The sequence below is a fragment of the Sceloporus occidentalis genome, unplaced genomic scaffold (genome assembly GCF_023333645.1).
Source record: "Sceloporus occidentalis isolate IW3139 unplaced genomic scaffold, rSceOcc1.0.p SCAF_183, whole genome shotgun sequence".
Classification (NCBI taxonomy): domain Eukaryota; kingdom Metazoa; phylum Chordata; class Lepidosauria; order Squamata; family Phrynosomatidae; genus Sceloporus; species Sceloporus occidentalis.
This window is the reverse complement of record NW_028317163.1, coordinates 399,361-424,775: the sequence shown is the minus strand read 5'-3', so window position 1 is coordinate 424,775 and position 25,415 is coordinate 399,361. Positions and strand designations below refer to the sequence as shown.

The following is a 25,415-nucleotide window of genomic DNA, read 5'->3' as shown; positions in this document are numbered from 1 at the left end:
ACTGTCTGACACCAAACTATGTTATGAAACCAACTTTCAAAGTAAGTTTTCTTTAAAAAAAAAAATTTACTGTAGCTGTTTTGACCCATTCCTATTTCTACAAATAAAACTCCTTAAACAAAGTCAAAACTCTTTAAAAGAAGCTGTGAATTTATTGGGCGACACACACACATATATATATATATATTTATTCATTTACGTTGGCGTAAATTTTTAAATTACCATAGTCTGAAGTTCCCATAAATTGTTTCAAAATTACATTTCCAAGCCCTTGGTCCCATTTCTTACCATAACATGAAATCATTGCACGCAAACCCTACTTAGAAATTAGCTAAATCGTACTACTTAGAATAAGTTGCAGTAAATGGTTCCTAAAATAGAAAATATTTATTACCTATTGGTATAGAATGGCAGGTTGTTCTGTACATTATGTAAGCAAATATTAGTTAAACATCTGAAAAGTGCTTTTATTTATTTGTAATTAAGTTTATATAATGATAAATAATATAAAAAAAAATGTCAAAAAGTCTAAAACATGTTTTTCCCAAAAAGATAATTTTTTTCACTAATCCCTTCCTTTTTTTCTTGAGGTGATATGTTAATATTATAAAAACTCCAATTTTTTTTTTTATTTTTTTTTTAATTCAACACTATGACACCCGTATGGCCTAAATAAAATAGAGTAGCAAAAAAAATAGCTTTTATATTTTAGAATATTTAGAGAATTTTAAAAAATCTAAGTTATGGAGTCTTTTCAAGCCTCTAAGTACGATGAGTATATTTTCTAGACATTCTTGGAGATGGTTTTTAATTGAAAATCATCAGTGTGAAACGCCTGTCAATACATTTCACGCTGTATTATTTTCCACAAACGGCTAGTCATTATTATTATTTTACTCCAAATCCAATAATCCCGAGGGTTTATAGCCCACCAACCTCCCGCAGATCTGTAGTATTTGATCCATTAGGAAACTCGATTTACAAATTATGGTGGGTTGAATTAAATGGCCATATTTTTAATTTCTTTTTTTTTTTTTAAATTGCAATTATTTAGATTTTTTTTTTGCTGTGCATATTTTCAGTTTCTAAGTTTTGACGTGTCTTTTTCTTTAGTTCATATGGACACCAAGCCGGTAATTACAAACACACTGTAATACCACCTGTTATTTATATTATTATAATTATTTCAAATCTGAATTTTCTTAATTATTGTGTTTTTCATGAATATATTATTGCAGAGTTTTTACACCACAATTAACCGTGACAGGTTGCATGAAGAACGGAAAATAAAAATAAATGTGAAATATACATAACACGGAAAATGAGAACTATATGTTAATGGGATGAAACGGTCATTCTGGTGTATTGTAAAGATGTTCACATTGTGATTATTTTAATTTTAACATTTCATTTAAAAAAAAACAGATTTAAATTAAAACCAAGACTTGTGTGTATAAAACAAATCCAATATCATTATGTAATCCTTTCATAGATGAAAAAAATAATGGAACCAGTATATAAAGTACATTATACTTGAGTATATGTCTTTATAGAAATATACATTGTTGAACTCATATCGGGGGTGAGTTGGCACATTTTGGCTCAAGTACAGCCAAGTAGCCCCTGGGCCACCCATCAGTATACCACCTCTTAAGGTTGAGGTTTAACCCAACATCGCTTAACGTGGTCGAGCTTTGCGCCTACCTCCCAAAGCAGGTCAGCCATATTGGAAACATCACCCCTTCACGACAAAGCCTGTATGGGCTCACAATGCATTGTCCTTAAGGGGTTAAGAGATTGAGTAGGCCCTTCTTGAAGAAATCAGACTGGCTTTGCATGAAATATTCAGACAAGCCCAAGGGCTACTTACCCACCGGGACCCGTGGCTAGCCAACCCCTGACTGATATAACCTCATAATTCATATAAGTAACTATTGTTCTTAAAAGATAGAACCCAGGGAAACGCGAACCTATGATTATTACACTCGCTACAAAACATAGTACCTTTCATTTATTTGTTTATGTAAATGTATTTATTATAAATTATTCATTTATTATAAATTATTTTTTTCTATTTACCATCTCCGACAGCGGCAGCCAATCAGAAATGATGTTTGTACGAGATATCACGCTCGGTACCCCTCATTCATATTTAACCAGCACAATTTGCACTTCATAAATGATCACATTATTTAATGGCGGATCAATAGAGTTCGCGATTTGCGAAACTGCTAATTATACTCTTATTTTCAAAAACTATTATTAATAGCGTCATGCAGGTCATAAATGTCTGCCTCCCATTTCTTATTTTGATGTTTTTCCCCCCATTATTTCTGTTTTCATTTTCATTAAACATTTGTTTTTGCCTCCATTTCTTTCCATTTTCCTGCATTTCTTTATTTCTGTTCCCAACCATCTGAAAGTTTGCTAAACAGTGGGTAAGTGTGTCTAACATTTTCAACTGTAATGACACTCCTATCTCCCCGACGTATAATTAACATATCTATCAGTTCTTTCGCTCCCTTCTGTCAACATGTGCATTGTTTTGACTTCATTAGCATTTTAAACAGACATTAATGCAAACAAGTGAAAATGAAGGTTTCGAAGATATATTTTTAATTACTTCTCCTTTTAAATATTGTATCTTTTTTTTTTAAACATAAAAAAGAGACGCACCCCTCGATGGACGTCAACGAAAGGCGTCAAGTATTATTTCTGAGCAGATGTGAAATTTTTTATTTATTTATTTATTTTATAGTTAACGACTCGGAAATCCATGTATCCATTATTGGATACAAAAAGGGTAGTCAGGTTAATTAACAGTTTATTTTCACAGCTGATACTTTTAAAATTAAAAAAAAAAGTAGCATTGGAAATTTTACTTTCAAAAAAAGCCAGATACTTTCCATGTCATTGTTTATTCAGTGTTCTAATATTTGCCTTTTTTGTGTCTCCTTTTTTTTTAGCACCAATACCATTCAAAAATTGATGAGCTAATTGAAGAAACAGTTAAAGAAATGATAACACTTTTAGTGGCGAAGGTAACCTTTGGCGCAGGTGGTGTGTTACAATGCAAAGTTCCGTGTGTTTTGTGCGATTGAGGATTAGAATAAGCTTGAATTTATTTTAAAACTTTAAAATTTAAAGGAGGTAGATCTGATGAAATAATTGTCTGATTTACAATTTAGGTTAGTGTTTTTTTTTATTGGGAGGGTTTTAATTAAATTGGGATAATTGATATTTGTAAAGAGTAGTAATAGTAGCCCGGTCACTTTTTGCTTAATATGATTGTCTCGTGGGCTTTTTTTATATTTTTGAAAATGTTTTTTAGAAGCATTTGACATCAATATAGGAAACACTCTTATTGATAGTGACTTCTAAGACACCATGCTTTAGTTCAATTAAAAACACAATTTTCTGATTATTCAATCCAAGGAGACAGGGGATTTGGCATTAGGTATTAGAAGTCAGTGGAGAAGTCTTGTAATGTTGTATATTCAGTGGCCTCAATCATATCAAATAGATAGGACGAGAAGAAGAGGCAGATACAGATAGAAAGGGTTGGGAGAGCCTCCATGAAAGGCAGAACTGGACAGCAGAGCTATACGTTGTTACTTTTTTTTCTTGAAAAGTGTCCTGAAGGGCGACTAGTGAGCCTTGAGACCATCTCACCTTCTGTGACAAATTAACAGCCCTTAAACAAGGAAGCAGCGTAATGTTATATATTGATATGGAGGCTGGTAAACCAACGAAGGGGGCAGAACAAGCCTTGGGTATAACATAAAGTAAATATTAGCTAACCTACAAGAGCTGAAGAACACATCTAAAGCTCCACTAATGTATTATCAGACATGGGAGGTTCATGGAAGACTATCAGCGGGATAATAATAATGGAGGCCGGTCCATACCACAGATCACAAGAGGCCCAGGGCTGGTTTCTATTGAGATTAGTTTAGGAGATCTGGGCTTCCAGGGACACAAATCTCCCCAGAATGAGGGTACATAACATCGCAACCCACAATCAGCCTCACAATTGAGGAGGTAGTAGGCCTGAGAAGGGGAGCTAGTGGTGAGATATAGGATTGTTGGATTTACCGCTAGATACTAAACTACATTGTGCTTAACTAGGGCTAGATACAAAATATTAGTGAATGTCAATCTTACCTATTAATGGTGTGTGTGATAGATGGATAGATAAATACATAGATGGATGGATAGATGGATGGATAGAACGATAGATAGATAGATAGCTAGATAGATAGATAGATAGATAGATAGATAGATAGATAGAGCCATCAATGTATACAGTACATGCCAATATATATAGATTTTTTTTACTTTGTTAGTGTTTTTGTTTTTTTTAATGTTATTTAAGAGCTCAAAACCACAACATAAATCCTATAGCCAGTGTTTTTTCTTCAAACAACTAAAGGGCTCACACGTTAATCATCTTTTTCTCTTTCTCACTAGTTTGTGACTATTCTAGAAGGTGTACTGTCCAAGCTCTCCCGATACGACGAAGGAACGTTATTTTCCTCGTTTCTCTCATTTACAGTAAGCGAAAAGATAATATGCCATTTTTTATGCACCTCATAATCCTATTTTGATGAGATTGAGTTTGAACTGTAACACTTTTCGAATGCAGTATGTAGAAGAATATGTTTAACTATATCTTCTCTGCGGTGAAACATTAACCTATTCAATGCTAGATTCTCTTATTTAAAAAATTACTTGTATTATGCTGTCCGTATTACACTAAATAACTAAATAACTAATAACTAAACAACAATAAGACACTATTAGATATATTTTTTAAGTTGAAAAATAAGTCTACTAAATATATAGTTATTTTTTATAACCTGTCTTCAAATACTATACGGAACAATTTTTCATCTTGTCGCATTACAGTTACCTGTCAATAAATTCTAGAATAAAAAAAGGAATATAATTTCTTTAAAAGTGTTTTTTTTTTCCTTCAAGGTAAAAGCAGCTTCCAAGTATGTGGATGTACCTGTAAGTATACTTTAAATGATGGCATTTTTAATATATTCCTTTCATTATTTTTATATATATTTTGTATATGTAAGATTTTACTTGAATAATGCAATTTCATTTAATATACATTTGCCGTTTTTGTATAAGCTACAATGCAATCATTGATGAAGTGTGCTTGCGTATTTCAGGACGTTATAGGGTTTTAGAGAAAGGTGAACGCTAAGAAAGCATTCCGTTCACTTGTTTTCATGTACAATGGCACAGTTTTGTAATTCTTTATTAAGAACTTGTATATTCATTGCCTCGGCGACTTCTATAAGCAAGTGCGGCGAACGGTGAATTATCAATTTTTCTTTAAAGCAAAGAGTTGATCTTTAGGGCAATCGTTGTCCTATTTTGACTGCTTTATAGATTGCTATGTAATATGCTGGGGTTATTGGTAGCGCATGATTCTAATGAAATGAGCTCTCACAGTTTATAAATAAAACACTTAAACCTGGAACAGAATTTGCATTTAAATTGAGGTTAAGGGCATGAATATTGACTGAAAGATTTAAATTTCACAGTTAGCGTTCATAAATGCACAATACGTAAATCTAATTCATTATTTAAACAGTCTAAATTTTGGAAATGTATTCTAATTTCAGTGATTAAAATTAATACTTAAGTACTTAACTAAATATTCCCGTAATTCGGCGTGTATTGTGATCATGGGCTTAGCAAGAAAACGGCATCTTCTCATAATAACTCTTTAGCACCCAAGACATACATTGCAACTGATCTTCAAACATTATTACTACACAACACACATCCAGCATAATGATATTATCTTAGCCTTGCCGTATTATCAAATAGATTCAAATATTAAAAAAAAAAATAGGAATTTATCAAAATTATAAAAAAATAATTACAAAAAATGATTTTAAAAAATAGTATTTAAATAATTATCTTTGTATGTGCTCAAAATATTTTCCCCAGAAAAAATTGATTTCAATAAAATATTAAAATTAAAATATTCAAATGAAATAAAAATATACATAACAGATGCGTAGACTTGTAGGTTCCAGGTGAGAAACATAACACTTCACAATTCTGCTAATACTTTAATTAGTACATGTTGTGACACAGAATAAGGTTCATTAAATAATTCCCGTTGGGGTTTATCTTATCAAGTGAATCATTATAAAAACTCCATATCCGACCTTATTGCTTTGACTAACCCGTAAAATGACAACGCATAGTAATATGTATGTGCGCTGTTACCAACACCTGTATATTATCATTTGCTAAATATGTACAAGTAGCCAAAAGTTATTTTATTTATTTTTACCCCTATACCACATGAGATGGTGATTTCAGCTAAAGAAGTAGAAATTGGCGAATTGTTGGATAGAAAAACTAAAAAGCAGAGATCAAACTTTGCTTAACATTTCATTTTATTTACAACAAGTTTTTATGAAAATTGATTTGAATTAATTAAAAATCCCTTTTAGAATGAAGTTTTTTTTTTAGTAAAGGTATGTGATGAAAATGAACTTTTAAATAAATTATTAAATATTAAAAATTTCAAAAATACAAGTTTGATATTTATTGACAACTGGGAGATATTTTATATAACATATTATATGAGCTGTCAGACACAAATGGTTAATGAACGATGTTCTGACGACAGAACGAAAGAGTTACCTATATTGAGTTTCGAGGTTTGGTTTCGTGAGTGGCACTGATTAGCAAGTGTGATATAAAACACTATAATTTACCCCATTATTGTTTTGCGGAAGCTGTTTTGAAATCCTAGAAATTCTGAGAACCTACAGAAAGAATATCTATTAAAAAAAGCTTTCAATTATTGTTGTTAGTTCCAAAATAATTATCACTATTTCATGGGTTTTTTTGAGGGGGGGTATTACATAACAAGGGATAAAGCTTTCCTTTGACTGCGGGGGAAGTGAAGTGGAAATGATTAAAAACAATATATTCAGAGCACAAAAAGGTTTATTTACAAGTCGCTGTTCAGTAGCAACGCTAGAACGTGTCGGCTGTTCCTATGGCCCATTATGCCTCCGATATGTAGTCCGTGTAAACATTTCTGAGTCAAGTGAAGACACCCGCCATTTCTAGAAAACCAGTTAGGTTCAACAGGTTTGTAGAAAAAAAATACTATTTTACTATAATAAAAATAAGTATATGCATTGTGGTATTAAAATTCTGCAACGGCCAAAAGATGCTAAATAATGTTGGTGGGTTTTTTACCTATAAAGAGAGATGGGCAGCTCACATGTCCTCGCCTACAAATAAAAAAACAAAAATCTTAGTGGTTCTTTGGTTTTTACATGAGAATATGAAAATATTTTAACTCTTTCATTGCCTAGACATAGTATAGATAACACTCCGAGGGTTGACTGTGAGCTCTACGGTTTTTTTGATGCTCACGCTAGAACACATTTTTTTATTCACATTTATGTTTTTCAAATTAATACCTTGTCATTGTTTCTGTAAGTGTTAGGAAATGTTCCCATTTACAAGAGGGGCAATTATTGTCCCTCTTTACCGATAATTGTTTGATTTATGTAGGGGAAAAAAATTCAAATAAAAAAAAAAAAAAGAAAGTCTAATGACAATCTCATGCCTACGGAACATTCTTCATTTTCACCATGGAGATTACACAGGAGTGTTAACTAATGTCAATTTACAGGGCCTGACAAACACGTTTTACTAGGATTTGATGGTTTCAGATCAAAGGTGATGCATAGCAATAAAAACGCGCTCTCTTGCAGATTTGCAAACATGCTGCCAATCACAAAGTATTGGTTACTTACCATATCACAGCAATATACATAATGAATAATGTTTGGATTGTTTTTAATGAGTTTTCATTATAAAACAGTATTTTCCCCAAATCTCTTTTACCCTTACTGACTTTAGACCCCAGAGAGCTGGATTGACTGCTCTTATTAATCAATGACCCCCCAAACTAGTATTATTGCATTAAAATGTATTGCATGTTGATGCACTAAACATTTGAAACATTTGTAGTCTGATTAGCTATTTCTATCTTAATACGTAAAATACAAAAATAATTTTAGGTATCACATGGCATCAGCAGCAAAGCATAATGCATCATATGTTTCTATGAGGCTGTTTCATTGTATGAAAAAAGGTGATTTTGGATGAATAGTCATTATTTCAGGCTATAGCTGTGAATTTATGAATATTATTGTTGATTTTTTTAAACAAATTGCATTTTTAATTCCTTAAATTATATTAACTTATAAGTATTAATTCATATATTTAACATTTCACCACATTTAAAAAAAAATAAGTTCTAGCCGCTATTAAGACTTTCTTTAAAAGTTTTTGGAATTTTACAATTGTTACTTTTTTATATTGGGGAGGTTCAATTGGCTGATTATTATTCTATAGATTTTAAACCAAGATAGCTGCCTGCTAATATCATAAGTCATTTGTTTCAGTCTTTTTCTTTTTTATAATTATAATACCATGTTGCAAATAATTAGGTTTTTTTATCAATTGTATTTATTCTTTTGTATGAATTAGAGAGATTTTATTTAAGCTTTAAAAGTTCTAGATATTGTGCTTCTCCCACTTAGAATTCCTCTATTGGCTGTTTTTTTTCCCCCGTCATTATCTTGTTCAGAAGAATCAAGTTGTCTCACTTTGCAGATGCCAAAAAAGAAATTGGTCAGCGACCAAGTTTTTGGAATCCCTGGAAAAAAAAATTTGTTTAGTTGCAAGTTAGTTGGCAGGATTGCTCTGAGCAGCAAAAAGAAGTAAAGCAAACAAAATTCCATTTAGCTGTCATTGAAGATTGGCAATTTATTTTATTTTGTCCATGTTTCTGCCACAACACTGATTGATAGAATAGAAAACCACTCATTTTGCGGCGAGGATTAAACTTCTAAGCGGTTCTAATTTACTTTTGTTTGTTTTTTTATCCCCACAGAAACCGGGAATGGACCTCGCTGATGCTTATGTGACATTTGTACGCCACTCTCAGGATGTTCTGCGAGATAAGGTCAATGAGGAGATATATATAGAAAGGTTATTTGATGTAAGTAAATGCCTTCTCCTCCTTGGACAGCAAGGGGGAGACCCCCCAAAATGTGACAAAATAAAAGACAGGGGGATAAGTCACATTTTGAAACAAAACAAAAAAAAATGTTCTTTTTATCTCCCTTTCCCTTTTTTTTCCTTCTAATTTGCTATCTTTTCTGCTTTAACTCTGTACTCTGGTGTACTTTGTCCTGGTCTATGTGTGATAATTCTCATAGAATGGTCCTTTTGTAAGAATTATTTTCAGAGCAGTTTTAAAACGTATTGTGTTTCTTTTGTTGTTGTTGTTGTTAACTACCTTTGTTCCTGAGTTGTGATATATTTTCCTTTCGTCTATAATAATTTAAAGCACTGATCAAAATACCACAGCCCTACTAGCCATTGGCAGTAACATTTAAGGCAAAAAAAACCCCACGGAGATTATTGACTTCTCCAACATCCAAGTCAACAGAAGACACAATATTTCCACATTTCTGGATATGGCTTCTTAAATCATGAAATACAAACTTATTTTACTAATATTATGTATATACAATAGTCATGGAGAGACTAGAATATGGATGCTAGCATCCACATGTTTGGTATTTCAAAGTTGAGTTAGTCACCGATTACTAACGTAATTATTTAGGCGTAGTACTTCTACTCGTTAGTCATTTATTTCTTTGGATCTTATAAAATAAGTTGACGAAAGGGCCTCTTACTAATAGTTTTGAAGGGATTGTAGGCCTACGTAGATAATTCTGGGCCCGCCTGAAAATGGACATGCTGCCTTTCGCTAATGAACCTTTGAATGGGATTCCATGATGCAGAGATGTGGGGAGATATGGGGCTTTGAAGGCGAAATGAGTAGGACAAGACAGAGCGTTCGATGAGAGATGTGAAATGTGTAGGGGAGGGCAAGTGGGTAAGAGTCGTTGGGAAGCCATATCTGGTGGGAAGGAACTGGCAGCATGTTCATTTGTAGGGTTATAGATCCAAGCTCTTTGTCTATATGTTTTTGTTGCCTTCGTTGTATGGAACGTACCGTATTCCTGTCTCTAATACCATACTACGTAGGGTCAGCACTGACAAACACTAAATCTTCTTGTTTTTAACGGTTGTGAGTCTTGTGTGTGGCATGTGTCACTGTGTGAAGAACTCTTGCATCTTCCGTCACACTTGTCGTTGTGTAAGCCTCCCATACCCACAACAACCACGCATCGCTATGCTTCTTTTGAGATTGTTCTCGTGGTGTGCTGAGACTTTTTTCATTTTTCCACTTTCCGTACTTTATCAATTTCTCTTTTTTTTTCTTTGCTCCCCTCATTTCCTTCTTTCAAGGAAAATCTTTCTTTTTCTATTTTGATTTCTCACTTTCTCACTGATATTATTATGAATAAAATGGAACTTATCTCTCATGTCAAATGTTTTATCACATTATGTTAAGTGGCATGATTTGAAGTCAAATAATCTTCCTGTGTACATCTTCTAGCATGGCCACACTCACCGAGAATGCCTTCTTCTACATGCATACAAAGCATACCGAGAGTTCTCTTTTTATTTATTTTTTGATACGCATGCATGCTCATCTGAAATTCAAAACTCAAGGAAACCGATAGAATAATGTCTTCCATCCATTAGGCATCAAATCAAGACACAACCCAACAGTCATTCTGCAAATTGGTACAACCTTTTCACCAAATGGGCTACAGATTGTTCTTTTTGATGCCTACTTGCCTTTTCTGAATTCAGTTCCCCTATTTTTTTCATACAACCATGTTTGTCTTGTAAATCCCCACTCCAGTTTTACCTGTTTAGAATTATTTTGTGCTACGAGACGTCATTGCAACAAAGAACTTTCCTTGAAGGCACTATGTAATCAAGGCACGATGACCATGTCACACCATCTCATATCAATACATGGCTTGATTTAATGAAATGTACTTGGCAATGGTTAATATATATATTTAAACTATCATATATATATATTATTAACCAGCTATGATCTTTACTATTACATTTGGAAAACCCAAAAGGCTACTGCAATGAAATGTAAGCAATGAAATTGCTGACTATGAGCAAGCAGTTCCTTTTTGGAATTTTATTTATTCAATAATATAGTCATAACCCACAAGGGCTAAAGATCTGTATGGTCAACTCAACTCAGGTTGACCCCCAATGCCGACATAACCCTACATTTAGTAACACATAACTAAAATACTTCTACCATAAGTGTTTCATTTGCTTCCTACGGTAATCAGAAGTTTGGCGACTATTACATTTCACAGTTAGTGCAAAAACCTTTCCTGTGTCCTTTTCAAAATGTGTGTATATTCTCCCAATACTTTAATTTTTTTATATATTTTTTTAAAGATATTTGTATGACGTTTTTTTTTTTTAGGTTTTTAAAATATATTTATTTTGATCTTCCCTTCGTTCATGTTCATATTACCCTTTTATTTACTCCTTTTGTTTTCCGATTTTAGAAAAGGCTGGATGATAATAGTACTGTCATGTACCTGAGAATATGTGAGGTAATTTTTTTATCATCTGAAATGTTGATTTTGCCATCTTCTTCTCAAACTCGCAAGCCATTTTGACGTCATCTGATTGTTTTTACTTTATGGTAACGGCAGTCGAGAGCTGTGCGGTTATGGCGGTTATAGGCGTTCCTCAATAATTTATCATATAATTACTCCTGTTTACAATTTAATTGTGATTTCTCTGTCTACAGAACGTGAACGTTGTTTAGAAGAGAAACAAATTTAGAGATTTTCACTGAAAGAAAAAAACTATTGTAAAGTTAATTGCTACCTATTAGTTTACACTCTAAGGTTGATTCGGTGTTAGGGTGATGCAAACTGAAATGACCTTTGGGGGTATGAATGAGAAAAATACCTAAAAAAAGGTAATTTAGTTTGGTTGCATTACTGAAACCTAAAATAATAATAAAAAATAAAATAATAATAATAAAAATAATAATATTAACTTAAATGTTCAAAATTTCATATTAAAAATTTTTATTAAAAGAGGAATAAATAATTATCTCATTACTATTATGGAACCATTACTGCTATCTTGGCTATGCTAACAAACATGGTTTCTATCTAAATATTAGTCATCTAAGGTATTTTTTATCTGTCAGAAACCCAGATAATTAGGATTTTATGTTTTGCTGGGGGGAAAAAAATATATATATACCTAAGTATATCTGCATCTACTTCTTTAAGATTCAACATCCAGGAAAGCCAGGGATTAAAGCAGATGTGCTTAGTGTCTGCTCATCTTCTTAAATCTCGCAGTCCCCACGATCCGTGATTAAAAAGCCATCTCTAACTTTGATGAAAAACATGGTACGGATAATGCCGTGTGTTTGATAGCTTTCTTATAGAGTCCTTGGCAAGGCAAATCAGACATGGAAAACATTCGACTGAAGATGATACGTGGATTATATGGGTCAATTATATACTTAATCTGTCTTTTGGGGATTAGAAGGCAAAAGATTGTCTCTGCATATTTGGCTTGTCCTTGGCAGTTATCAGATCAGTTCGGTTGCCCTTACGATAAAATCTAACTAAGAACTTAATCGTGTAGTGATAGGGGAGGAATGGTGATCGAGTGAAATGGGCCAGTCGTGCTGTTTCTTTTTCAGAGCAGTTCTCTTATACCATTTGACTGTCTCGGGTGTACAGTAACTGACTCTGGGGTCACAACACTCTGTTGCTTCGGCTTAAAAGAAAGGCAGACTCCTTGCGTTGAAGCCAAAGAATGGTTGTCCAACTATCTGTTGGTTGTCTTCCAAAGACCGTTGCAAGTAACTGGTGTAGGATCTATGTATATGTATTATTTATTTTTCATATATAATATTATTTTACTATAAGGCTGCTTCAGATGCAAACAGGAAAGTCATTGGCTGACATAGCAGGTTCTTCACTTAAGACTGGGTTTTAGGTGGGCTATAACTATACGTCATGAAAGACCGATCAGTTAGTGATATTCATCAAGCCAACGGCGGCTCACACCCACCTTAAACGATCCCAGTCTACTTTTCATAATTCATTAATTAATTCAGGAAATACAAATCAATCATTCTAGAATCCAATACAGGTTCTTAGATTCCTTCTACCTGTTCCAACTTCTAGCTGTCCTAAATTCCTGAGTTTTAAATGTAATTTAATACGGAGTCTCTTTTACATAAAGAGATAAAAAGCTTTTACTTCCAAATATATTCAATGTTTTTATTTATTATATTTTTATTAATTATTCATTAATGATATTATAAAGGGTTTTTTTACTCTACAATCCTTTGACATTTCAGTATTACCAATGTATTTTGTTTCGTAGAATATGATGGAGACTTAATGAAGAGGTTAAAATTAGTAGTAAAAGGTAGCATGGAATGTATTTTTTGGTATCATTTTGGTAATCATAATGGTGATTCTAAAATTCTACATTTTTTAATTCTGGTAAAACACGTGCTGATATAATCTTCGCAGCTAACACCTCACGTGTGAGATATTCCCAAATTTTTTTTTTATTTACTCAATAATATGAATTATTTGCTTATTTTTGCGTCATTTTTTAAAAATAAATATTTTACCAGTATGAATACATTGTGGTTTTAGGATTATTATTCCACATTTTAAAAATAATTATGGATTTTTGTAAAAAAAAAAAAAAAAAAAATCCTAATTTCCCCATTTCCGTTTTTATAAATAAACATAACGCTGCTTTAGGTTTTTTTCTGTTTTCCAATGTTAATTTAATAACTCCACCGGCTTGGTATTTCATGCCCTGGTTTCTGGTCTTGTAATGGCAAAAAAAATATATTCCCTGGATAAGAGTTTTAGAGAACAGGCTTTAGGAGCAGCGATAGATGTTTGCGGAAGACAGTTAATTTGTTTTGTATCCTTTCCTGAGAAGATTGTTCATTAATCATTCCGGGAAGGCACACTGATTGCTCTGAAAATGCTAAGGTCACCTCAGTCTTACTGCTCTGATCTGCAAAGTATTCTCTTAAGCGGTATTTACAACACAATCATATATTGGAGAAAGATTTTGAGCTAGCATGAACAGAGCAAATTTCTGTATCTGATACAGTTCTACGAGAGGGACAAGTTCTCCCCTTTTAAGTGAACCAATTATGCTTGTGATATATATATATATATATATGTATATATTATATATATTTACTTATGCTTAATATTATTGTATTTTTTTTTATTATTTTTGCAGCGTGTTAGTGTTTGGGCAGTGTGGAAATAGAACTATTAAATCGGCTTTAGAATCATTTTTTTCTCTTTTATTTATTTATAGACTTTTATGTTATATTCCAAAATGAGAGTTAAATAATAAAAAAAAAAAAATAGAAAACAAACTTTGGTGTTTTATGTACTGAGTAGTTGTTCTGCTCTTAGATCGAATCATGAGTTCTGCATTTCAGCAGCTATACGAATACTTGTTGACTGTGTGTGTTATAAGCATACCCTCTGACGTTAGCGGGCGTTCCCGATGATGTCAGTAGGCGTTCTCGATGATGTCAGTGGGCGGTCCCACTGATGTAGCGGCACAGGCACCCATTTAAGGGGAAAATGAGTGGTGTGGGGCATCCCAGGCCCCCCGTCTCGTGACCCAGAGGATTCGGGTGTCGAACCAGAGAAGCAGCGCTTCTCTCTGAGTCTCTGGTCAAAACCCCGATGTCCCTTAATTAACAAAACCAAGAAAAATCGCCATGACTCAGTAACCATGTGTAAGATTATTTTTATAGTGTTTGGGTATTTTTATTCATTTTTTTTGTCATTTGTTTGTGCGTATTATATTTTTTTCCCCTTCATGCTTCAATTTAATGTTTACACTTTTATTTTCTTTGCAAAACCCAACTCTTTAATTAACGGAGGACATCTCCGTATAGTAATGCATGTTTTTAGATATATTGACATAATTAGCAGTTTTAGTGTAAAAAAAAAAAATAAAAAGATGTGTTGTCTTACACTGTTTGTAGAAAAGATAAAATAAACATATTGGCCTAATACAAGTTAGAATGTCATCTGCTTCCATGAAGACCGTAGCCGGTAACATGTTTTTTTTTTCCTATATAAGTGAATATTTGGTGGCATTCGCCTTATTAACGTGCTCGGCTAAAAGTGACAGCTGCCAGGGGTGTATGTGGATAAGCTGTAGTGTGCTGTTCCGCCTTTGTACATCTGTCAGCAAAAAAGACAGAATACAGATTGCAAGGAGAACAAATTGGTCCCAAAAGACAGTCTATTCAACTTCGGAGGTTTGCTCTATTCAAGCACACACCGAGCATCTCAAGTACTAGGTAGCTTGTTCAGTTCCATTCAACCTTTAGAATCACACGAAAAGTGTTTAATTTCGTCTTTTTTTGTGGCGGATAAAAGTTTTTTGTTTTTTTTATTGTAAGTCTAGCTGATCAGCTCTCACAATACGAGCTCATTGCTAATTTAACCTCCTTGATACGGAAAGACTGGAGCTGCAACAGGTTGTCATAAAGGGTGATCCAGGTTTTTTTTTTAGAACTGTTTTTTTTTTCCCCGATGATAAATTTTTAAGATTAGTTTTGATGAAAGAAACACAGATTGGCCGATGTCAGTAGAAGTCCGCAGTTAAATGAAGTTTCCTCTATTGAATACCTGCTACTGAGCTTTCTTCCTTTTAAGAAAATAAAATGTTATTTTGTTGCCAATATGAGCTTGAAGGTCCACAAATGTTTGGTCAAGAAACCGTACTTGTAGAAATGCTCTATAGCGTATGCTCAGGGACTGTGTCAAGGTGGGCAAAAGGGCATGAGCTAAACCCAACCGAGTGCAAGCTAAGCCAACTCAAATGCTGGTCAAGAGACCCACAAGTGATGGGAATCCAGCTCCTTAGTCTTCCCCGTAGTCTGTCCTACACGTTCATAGCATTGAGGCTTGACTTATGTTCCACGATATCTTTTTTTGCTTAGGCCAGTTTTGTCATTGAGCATTTAACCCTTTACTCTGAATTCATCAACAATAGTTTTGGTAGTGATAAGGCTGATCGTAAATACACTAACTTTTCAATTATACACTTTTTGATACATTGTTAGTGTAAATACACTAACTTTTCAATTATACACTTTTTGATACATTGTTATCTCTAACATGTAGAGGACCAAGATCCCTTAACCGGCTCGGACCAGGAGTTCTAACGATGTTGAGATGTGTTAGAGGTAGACAGTAAACATTTGAAATCATCTAAAATAATCACATCTTCTGAGAATGTTCAAGAAATTCTACTTTCAAACTTAGATTATTATTATTATATTTTATTTTTATAGCGCCAACAATTTACGCAGCAATTCGTATAATACATGTATTCAAGTGGTCTGACAAGCTCACAATTTTGAGATATTAATCAATAGAAAATATTCGTAATTTTACGACAAGATGGGAAATATGTCTCATGCCGGCAAACGATTATGTCTCCTGACATTAATAATATGCATTTGTTTAAGCTGGCAAAGTCGTTTCAGAAATATGGCTTCTGATATTTGCGTATTTTTGTCTTTTTTTTTTTTTCTTTTTACATGGTGTAATGTTAGCAAACAGAGAACGTGGATCACAATCCCAGCCGTCGCTCACAGGCCCTCCTAAATTGGCAAACTTAGTCGTTTCTTTAAAAGTGGAGCCTCCGTTATTTGTCTACAGAAACAAACATCTTAAAGGCCCATTGAAGCAGATTCTCCCGTGTACCACAACAGGCAATTAAACCCATTTCCAAACTTTGTCTTAAAGACAAAAGCAGCATTACGCTCTATAAACGGTTATTTTTGTACTATTCCTTGATCAAATATACACTGTACTTGACTGCATTACAATTAAGTCAATCAGTGTTAAAATTAAGATTTTTTACAATATTTCCACAAAATATTCCATTTAGTAAAATGACGTACGTAAAAAAAACCCCACATTATTCATGAAATTCCGTGCAGTTGGTTCAAAGTATCCATCATGTTCCTCTCATCTGTAGTAATTTGACAAAAAAATATCTTAGAAGCCTGGAAATATTTATAATTTCTAAAATATACCCTCTAAGAAATCATAAATTTGCTTTTCAGATGCTTTCGTGCAACACCAGGTTCTGAGTGTGAGATTCCGGAAAGTTCTGCTTCTTCTAAGAAGTTTAACTTGAAAGTTAACCCTTATCATTGGAAATTTAAAGAGAACTAAGCTTCTTATCGGCTCTGGCACTATGCTAGGACTCCTACTGAACAGTCATGAGGATGCTGAGTGTGAGACATGAGCAAGACCCGACTGGCGATGGTTGGGGCGACTCAGGCATTTTAAGGCCAAGCGGGCGCCTGCTGACATAAGTGTGGCCGACAGCGAGGTATATGCGCAGCCGCAAGCTACCGTTGTATGCTTTTATATTTTTAATTCAAGTCCTTTACTCATTTTCTGTTACTTATGGTCAACGCATGACCTTGACATCATGGGCAGTGGACGGAATGGAGACGATACTCAACGAAATGCATATTGTTAGATCAAGTGTCATACACCAGGTTTATTCTCAAGGAACCAAGCATGGGGACATTTCAATTTTTGGTGCATTGTGTTATAATTAGTGATATATGTGCATATTGACAAAAATTCTCAAATTCCTTTACTGTGTGTATACGTTATACGCTATAACTTCTTTAAACCGCAAATGAAATATATAGCAGCAGCTGGCTTTGCCAAAAGCTGCTCTAGGTTAGAGAAATATTTATGTTATATATGTATAGAAATGCAAACATCCATCCACATTGATACATTAATGGTTTAGAATGCTGAAGATCCCCTCAAATAATAGGTCCCTTTGAAAATGTTGAAAACAAACCCACGTATGAACCCAACAAAGAACTCCGAGCTCTTACCAAACTTGTCTCCTGGTAAAATATGTCTTCACTTTAAATAGATTCGAAATACTTGGATTGGTATTTGAGCAAGAAAAGCCACCAGCGAAACAAGAGGTCACTGCTGTGGGTTTCTATGGTTATTGAGTGGCTTCACCAATAGCTTTGCTTTCATGAGTATAAAAAGCACATAATAACAAACAACAGTAGTTAAAGCAAGCAGGTAGGATTACTGTCTTCTATTGTCAGAAGTATAAAATGTCTTGTAGTCCATTTTAAGGACTTCTCAACCCCCAAATCCACCCGTCAGTCACCTGCTGTGCGATTTTGTATGCCTAATCTCTACCTCTTAACTAGAAGCTCCCTGTTAATTTAAGACAACCGTGAGCTTCACATCACACGGAGTAAGGGTTTAGATTTGACCAGGGGGAAGAAATAAATAAATAAATCTCCGACGAAAGTTGTGAACTTAAGTGCCGCTGATCCGACTTGGCGGAAATAAAAAAAATAAAAAAATTAAAATGGCAATAAAAAAAGATACTAATAAACGAAAGTGATAAAAATAAAAACTTCGGCTTCGACATTTCCACCAGAACTTCCCTTCTGAAACTTGTCACTTTGGATTGCCATCAGCCAACACAACAATCATCATTCCATGCTTATTGCTAATTGCAATCACAGCTGAGACCCAGCATGATGTCTTTTGCACAGTCTCAGGCCTTTATACCAGCTTCAATCTGCTGTATAGCACTTATTCACACACACAAAAAAAACCTACTAGCAAAGGCAGAAAGAGGCAGAGTCACCGGTTCCTTGTAATCCCTCGGCCTCCCCACTGATATCCCAGCCCTTAAGCATTCCTCATTTTTTTGTCCCTTTCCTTACAATATATTTAAAAAAAAAAAAAAAAAAGCTGAACGGACCTTAAGCTACTCGTCTTGTAAGCCTCTGAATGAGGAGCGCGGCTCTTTCAGGTGCATTAAGAGGCAGGGATGCATCTGTTTTACGAGATCCAGTTTGCAGCACCCCTGGGGTGGGTGCCGGCTTCCTGTAACATGTAAAAAATCCGAGTGTGAACTCAGGGTTCATGGCAAAGAGCAGGAGGTCCGTGTTTCTATTGAAATCTAACAAAATGAAATGGCTTTGCAGATGTTCTGGGGTATGTGTAATGACACTACTTCCTCGGGAGCCGATGCGTCCGTATAAACAGTGCCAGAATCAGTGCGTTTCATGAAGATTTATTCATATCAATTTTTGCAATTTATATATTCAGAGACAAGTATGTTATACATGTGACTTTATATTTCTCGTAGCACCGTGGGGGGAAAAAAGTTACAAGCGAAATGTATCAGTATATTTTTTTTTATTTTGAAGGAGACTTTTTTTAGTCGGTATTACTCATTTAAAAAAAGTTAATTATGAATGCATTTTTCGCAATTTCAAATTTTCAATTTTAGTTGTAAAAAGAGAAAAAGGCCCTTTTTTAGTTAAAGCTGGATTTTATCTAAAATCTAAAGATTTTTGGTAAAAAATAAAAAATGACAGTGTTTTTTTATGTATTTTCCGCCTTACTGGAAAATATGCTTTGGGCTATAGATTGGATTCAATACTGACTGTAGAACTTATAAAAAATCCAATGTTTAGTAGATCAAAAATATCCAAATATCTGTAAATATCAAAAGTATTTTACACTCACATGATTCTAGAAAATTCAATTTAGGGGGAAAAAAAAGGAAAAATAATAAAGAAAAAAATTCTAAACATATAAAAAAAAATTTTAAAGAACTTTTTGTGCACATATATTGTTGAGTCAGTCATTCTACATTTTTAATACTTTATCCTTGCAATATAAATAATCTGGTATAGGTAAAGGTCGATTCAACCAGTCCTTTCCTACTGTATATATTTAAATAAATTAAAAATACATAAAAAAATGGAAGTATTGAGCCAAATTAACTAATGACCAGCACGAGATGAAACATATTAATAAAGTACCTAAAGGAATGACATCATTATTGCCACTGTCTTGGTGTGGACAGAATAATTAATTAAAGGACGCTGTGAGGCAGATACCAAATTGCTAGATGAAGGATGATTGCTTGTAGTAAAACACCTGCTCCGCTTCTTGTCTGTCTTAGTATATGGGATAACAATGGTCTTCTATTAATGAATTAATTAATAATATCTGAAACAGATCTGCTGGAGAAGGAAGTGTCAAATTATATTACGTGTGCCTTAAAGATCACTAAACCGTACAAGGAGTAGGTACGTTGACCCCTGAATTTCTTATTGGACCATTCCAAGACGCTCACTTGCTACATTCTAAGATGGAAATCTTACATATTTGATGGCTAGAAATATTTAAATTAATTAGACACGCTAATCTGAGTTTTTAACAATCCTAAAGCCAAACGCTTTGGAAAACTTTAATCGGACCATTACTTGGTGCAACAGTCACTGTTTATCTAATATTTGGCACTGTGGACTAAAAATCTTTTTCTCCATGAGCATAAACCCCAGTGCCGGTTGGCATTTTGAACCAATCAACTCCCTTTATCTGCAGACCTGGAGGCCGCCATTGCTGTCAGTCATGTGATATTTCAAACACCACACTGCCGATGCTTTATGGCAATGCTAAAGAAGTCCGTACCCCCATAGACTTTCATTAGTCAGAGAGTCCGACCAGATGATTAAGACTGAGGCATTCTATTGTTCCCCACAGGCAGTATGATAAGGAGTCGGGGTGTTTTTCTAGTAGATTGGGCTCAGAAAACAGAGAGCGAAAACTCTCTGGCTGTTCTTCTTTTAGGTGTAGGTATTCCACCACCGAGACTCTGTGCTGCTTGGTTCACACTTCTTAGCTATAATTTAGCACTACGAGTTTTCAGGTTAATCGCTTCCCAGCTAAGGTTTAACATTATTTAGTGACTCCATAGTCTATCGTCCTCTAAGGTTTAGCGTTCCCTCAGGCACACTGAGACAATGCTTCATGTTGCCAGGTGAATCTTAAACAAGTTCCTCTGCCACTTACTGTTAGGTACGTCATATAAGTTGAGAGCCTGACATTTAGGGTCTGGAACTATATATTCAATTAAATATTGTATCCAAATATTAGCATCTCATTGCTGTTTTTGGATTATTGGCTCTGGTTTATCATCTACTACCTCTTCTCAAATGCTAGTAAAAGTATGAACATTACACAAATCTCTTCTTCTTGACGGTACAGGTAGGCCTGCCATCTTATTCTACCATTTCCCTTTGTCAATATGTTTCCATTCGAAAGTTTTATGGGCTCTATAATTCCATCCTCGAACCTTAAAGGTTAGGTTTATAAATTCCATTACAATTTGAGATTAAATATAATTTTTCCTTTTTGCTTGTGTAGTGGGAGAACCTTAATATGGACAATAAGGACCACGCCATTCGAATAAGATAATTGTTGGAGTTCAAGAAACTTTTTCAACCCATTAGTTGATTTGTATTAATGTAGGTGTAGATTTGGACCCTATGGAACATATGGCGCTCATTTCCTCTACACTATCGGAGTTGACATTTTTTATTGCCAATGTGCGGAAAATATACTTGGTCGGCAATTAAAATTAAAGGAAGTCATCCTTTAATTCGACAACCTAAGATAAATTTGTTTTTGTTTTTTTGTGATGTTTTATGTAGATGGGGTTTCGATCATTTCGGCAGATTTTTCCTTTTCTTCGCCATTATTAAATATTTAGCCGCATTTCGATTGCTACAATGTATTGAGTTATATTCGCATTCCACCACCAGCAGGTTGTAAGAATATGTTATTGTCTTATGTTTTAGCAGCGAAAGTAACGCGGAAAATATATAATATAAATAAAAAGCTCATCCCCGAATATTCATATGTATATTGATATCACGTTATTATGTTCATGAATATATAGTTAATTGTAGCCAACGTAACTGAGGAAATGCTCGGCGTTTCACGTCGAAGGATTTTATTGTGAGCTGATAAATTCTAAAACTGCTTTGATGTTGTGAGTGGAAACAAAATATGAATATCTGAACAGTATTCCAGAAATGTAGTGCTCCAGAGACATGTTGCTCTGCAGGGGTGGCAGTCGGTAGCTACAGAGCTTCAAGCGATTTTCACAGGCAAGAAGAATCGAAATTAACCCTCTTGGAGGGAAGTTTTTTTTTTCTTTCCCCCCCAACAGCTTGATTGAAGCTCATTTGTATGTGTCTATTATTTTTGGAATTTTAAGTATATCGGTAAGTTGTGCATTTAAAACAAGATCGTTTATTGTACGGATCATTTATCTGGCGTAGAAAAAAAAACTTCAGGGTTCTTAAATGAAAATACGTAAGGTAAGTTGCTATGGCCTTTATTTACCCGATTTTATTAATTTTTTTCAGTTTTAGATAATGGATATTAAAATCCAATATTTTTTTTATTTATTTTTTTACATTGTTGCGATTTATCAGGACAATTTTTGACAGCGAACCGACATTCTAGGATTAAGTAATTTCAAGTGTGGAATTGTTTGTCTGGAGATTTTTTTCTGTTTTTCAGCAATGGTATACAAGCTCAATGAATGTTGTTTGCACCTGGTTGACGGATCGCATGGATTTACAGCTTCATATTTATCAGCTGAAAACGCTCATTCGGATCGTCAAGGTAAATAATAAGCCTCATGTGGACAATATGTATTCATATATATATTATTTTTTTTTTCAAAACTTGGTGTGCTCCATACAGACCATAGGTTATATTTTGTTATTAATTTCAATTAATTACCTTTTCTTTTTGGTATATTTTAGCATTTTATCTATTTTTATATTATTTATAAGATTAAAACATATAAAATAAATTATATCACTATATCAGCTCCACTCATTTATATGCATTGAGTTTAAATATTTATTAATATTTATTAATTATTAATTCATTATTATCATACAGATCATAGGTTATATTTTGTTATTAATTTCAATTAATTACATTTTCTTTTTGGTATATTTTAGCATTTATTTATTTTTTTATATTATTTGTAAGATTCAAAAATATTAAATAAATTATATCATTATAGCAGCTCCACTCATTTATATCTATTGGATTTAAATATTTATTAATATTTATTAATTACCATTCATTTTTACAATAAAATACATCATTTTTTTTGCTATGTGATTTCCCAAGAACAAAAAATTCAATTTACAAAAAACAAAAATGAAATCAGTTCAAAATCTTCCTTTTTATTAATAGAAAAAAATATCCCATATTATTGTAAAAATACACTTTGATATATTTACTCTAGCAGTTTTATTAGTTTAAATTTTCCAAATAACAAAAAAAAAGATGTTTCCTCTCTGGTTCACAGCATGATATAATGTATTCTTCGATCATTAAACAAAATGCTAATTAATATTGTTCTCATAATTAACTGAAGTAGTTTCTCTTACAATGGGTGTTTATAGTGAACTATAAGCGATCGCAAAGGTGAGATAACATACCCGCAAAGTATATGTATTTTTTTTATTCCTGCCTATGTGTGTCGTGGACAAATGATAATTATTTCAGTGTGAAATCACAGTGACTTACCGTGAAACAAGATTTCAGGAGAGTTAAGCTCATTTAATGCTTTTAGTTAATGAAAAATATACACATTGTTATAAATAGGTACAATTTTCGTCATTACTAAATTAGCAGTAAATGGCCAGTGTTTGCTGCAAAAAAGGCACACATTTAGGTTTTTTTGTTATAACTTTGTTATGTATATCGGATTAAGCTCCATTATCTGTGATGACTTCTGTATGAGGTTAAAGATAATAAATTCTCCAAACAGATAAAATTTTATTATTCTTGAAATTGACTTTTTAAGAGTTTGCTATTTTGAATACAAGTTAATCTCATATGGTTATTATAGCGTTAGAATAACTCAACCTTTTTTTTCTCTTTTCCTTGACATTAGCACGGGATTATATATAGCATTTAATGGTCAATATCAATCTGGTAGGGTTAGGTGAAAAATAATTTGTACACAATGCCTAAATCAGGGGTTCTTATCCAGGGGTATCCATACTCCTTGGGGTTTTGGGACTTGATCTCTAAACAATTTTGGTTAGATTAGGTTATCAACTATCACGGTTTCCAATACCGGGGGGGGTATGGGGACATATTGGGCAATCCATTGGTGGTCTTTAACCGTAACAAGGTTAAGAAGAACCCCTGACTTAAATTATCACTTTATATTTTCAAGAAATTTGCTTCATTTTTTTTCTCTTTGTATAAACAATCTATGCCCATTTCTTTATTTCCAACTCAATCTCATTAGAATGCTAGAAACAAATATAACTATGTTGTTATTTTAAACAAGCTCGGTCTTACTGGATTGGGTTGAGTAAGGCAGGGAAGATAAGAAAGTAAAATAATTTATGGTCTCCATTATCATTAGAATACTAAAGTCAGAATTATGCATTTATGTACAAATTAATGATAAAAGTCAACAAAATAACTTGGAAAATTGGAAAATAGATTTTATGACACTTTAATAAGTACTGTAAATCAATAATAACAAAAACGATGAGAGTAGATTGTTTTGTTCTTGGGGGTGTTTTGTAGGATGCTGGACAACTATTTAATTGGCATTAAAATTCCTGACTAAAAAATAAGTAAATTAGGGTTTTCATTATTTGTGTGAACAGTATATTGAAGGGCTAATGTCACAAACCCATCACCTCATTATATAGGTTTAAATAAAGTAAGTTATGCCTTTTGGGGGCTGAACTGCATGTATGGTGGTATCATAGAAAGCTGTAAAAATAGTACTTTTGCAGTAAAAAAAATGGTGTGAAAAAAAAGCATTCAAAGCTTGTCTCGGCATCAATGTATTGAGTTCATTTTCACCTATTTTGCCCAATTTCTATTAGTGTCTAATTGAAGTTTGTTAGAAAGAGGCACTGAGTACACACAGTGAAACTACTTTAACTCACACAATAGTCTTCCAAAGCATTGAGTAACAGCATGATTTCTCTCTTGTCTTTTTATTTTATTTTATTTACTATTTGTAACAGAAAAAGTATCGAGATTTCAGATTGCAAGGCGTCTTGGATTCTACCCTAAACAGCAAGACATACGACACGATCAGAAACAGACTGACGGTAGAGGAAGCCACGGCGTCGGTTAGCGAAGGTGGTGGCCTCCAAGGAATCACCATGAAAGACAGCGACGAAGAAGACGAAGAAGACGATTGAATATTTTGATTAAGAGGCCCAATTGGATGTAGCCTTGTACCCAGTGCATGTGTGTTATTATGTTATCCACATTAGGGAAATTTCTGTCTGCTCCAACCACCCCATAAGAATTTTACCAATAGAACTTTCATTCTAGCTACGTGATAATACAGACACTGTACACACCTTGCATTTGGTTCATTTTTCCGAAATTTTTCAAAGCTATATATATGTTCATAAGCAATATAGAGCACCATTGTTTAAAACTGTTAATTGAAAC

General features: G+C 33.6%; 1 protein-coding gene across 13 annotated transcripts in view; it reads left to right on the top strand.

The window, feature by feature from the left end:
- The window catches only part of LOC149278695 (calcium-dependent secretion activator 1), a 144,028-nt gene extending 118,872 nt beyond the window's left edge, over positions 1–25,156 (top strand). For 11 of the 13 annotated variants that reach the window (XM_089501853.1, XM_089501852.1, XM_089501848.1 and 8 more), the window contains 6 exons: positions 2,967–3,041; positions 4,471–4,554; positions 4,981–5,013; positions 8,960–9,067; positions 22,476–22,580; positions 24,977–25,156. In XM_089501853.1, coding sequence (XP_089357979.1) covers positions 2,967–3,041; positions 4,471–4,554; positions 4,981–5,013; positions 8,960–9,067; positions 22,476–22,580; positions 24,977–25,156 — 585 coding nt within the window. Of the gene's footprint in view, positions 1–2,423; positions 2,439–2,966; positions 3,042–4,470; positions 4,555–4,980; positions 5,014–8,959; positions 9,068–22,475; positions 22,581–24,976 lie in introns of all 13 variants that reach the window. The other 2 variants (XM_089501841.1, XM_089501842.1) reach the window with 1 other exon arrangement.
- The last annotated feature ends 259 nt before the right edge of the window (positions 25,157–25,415 follow it).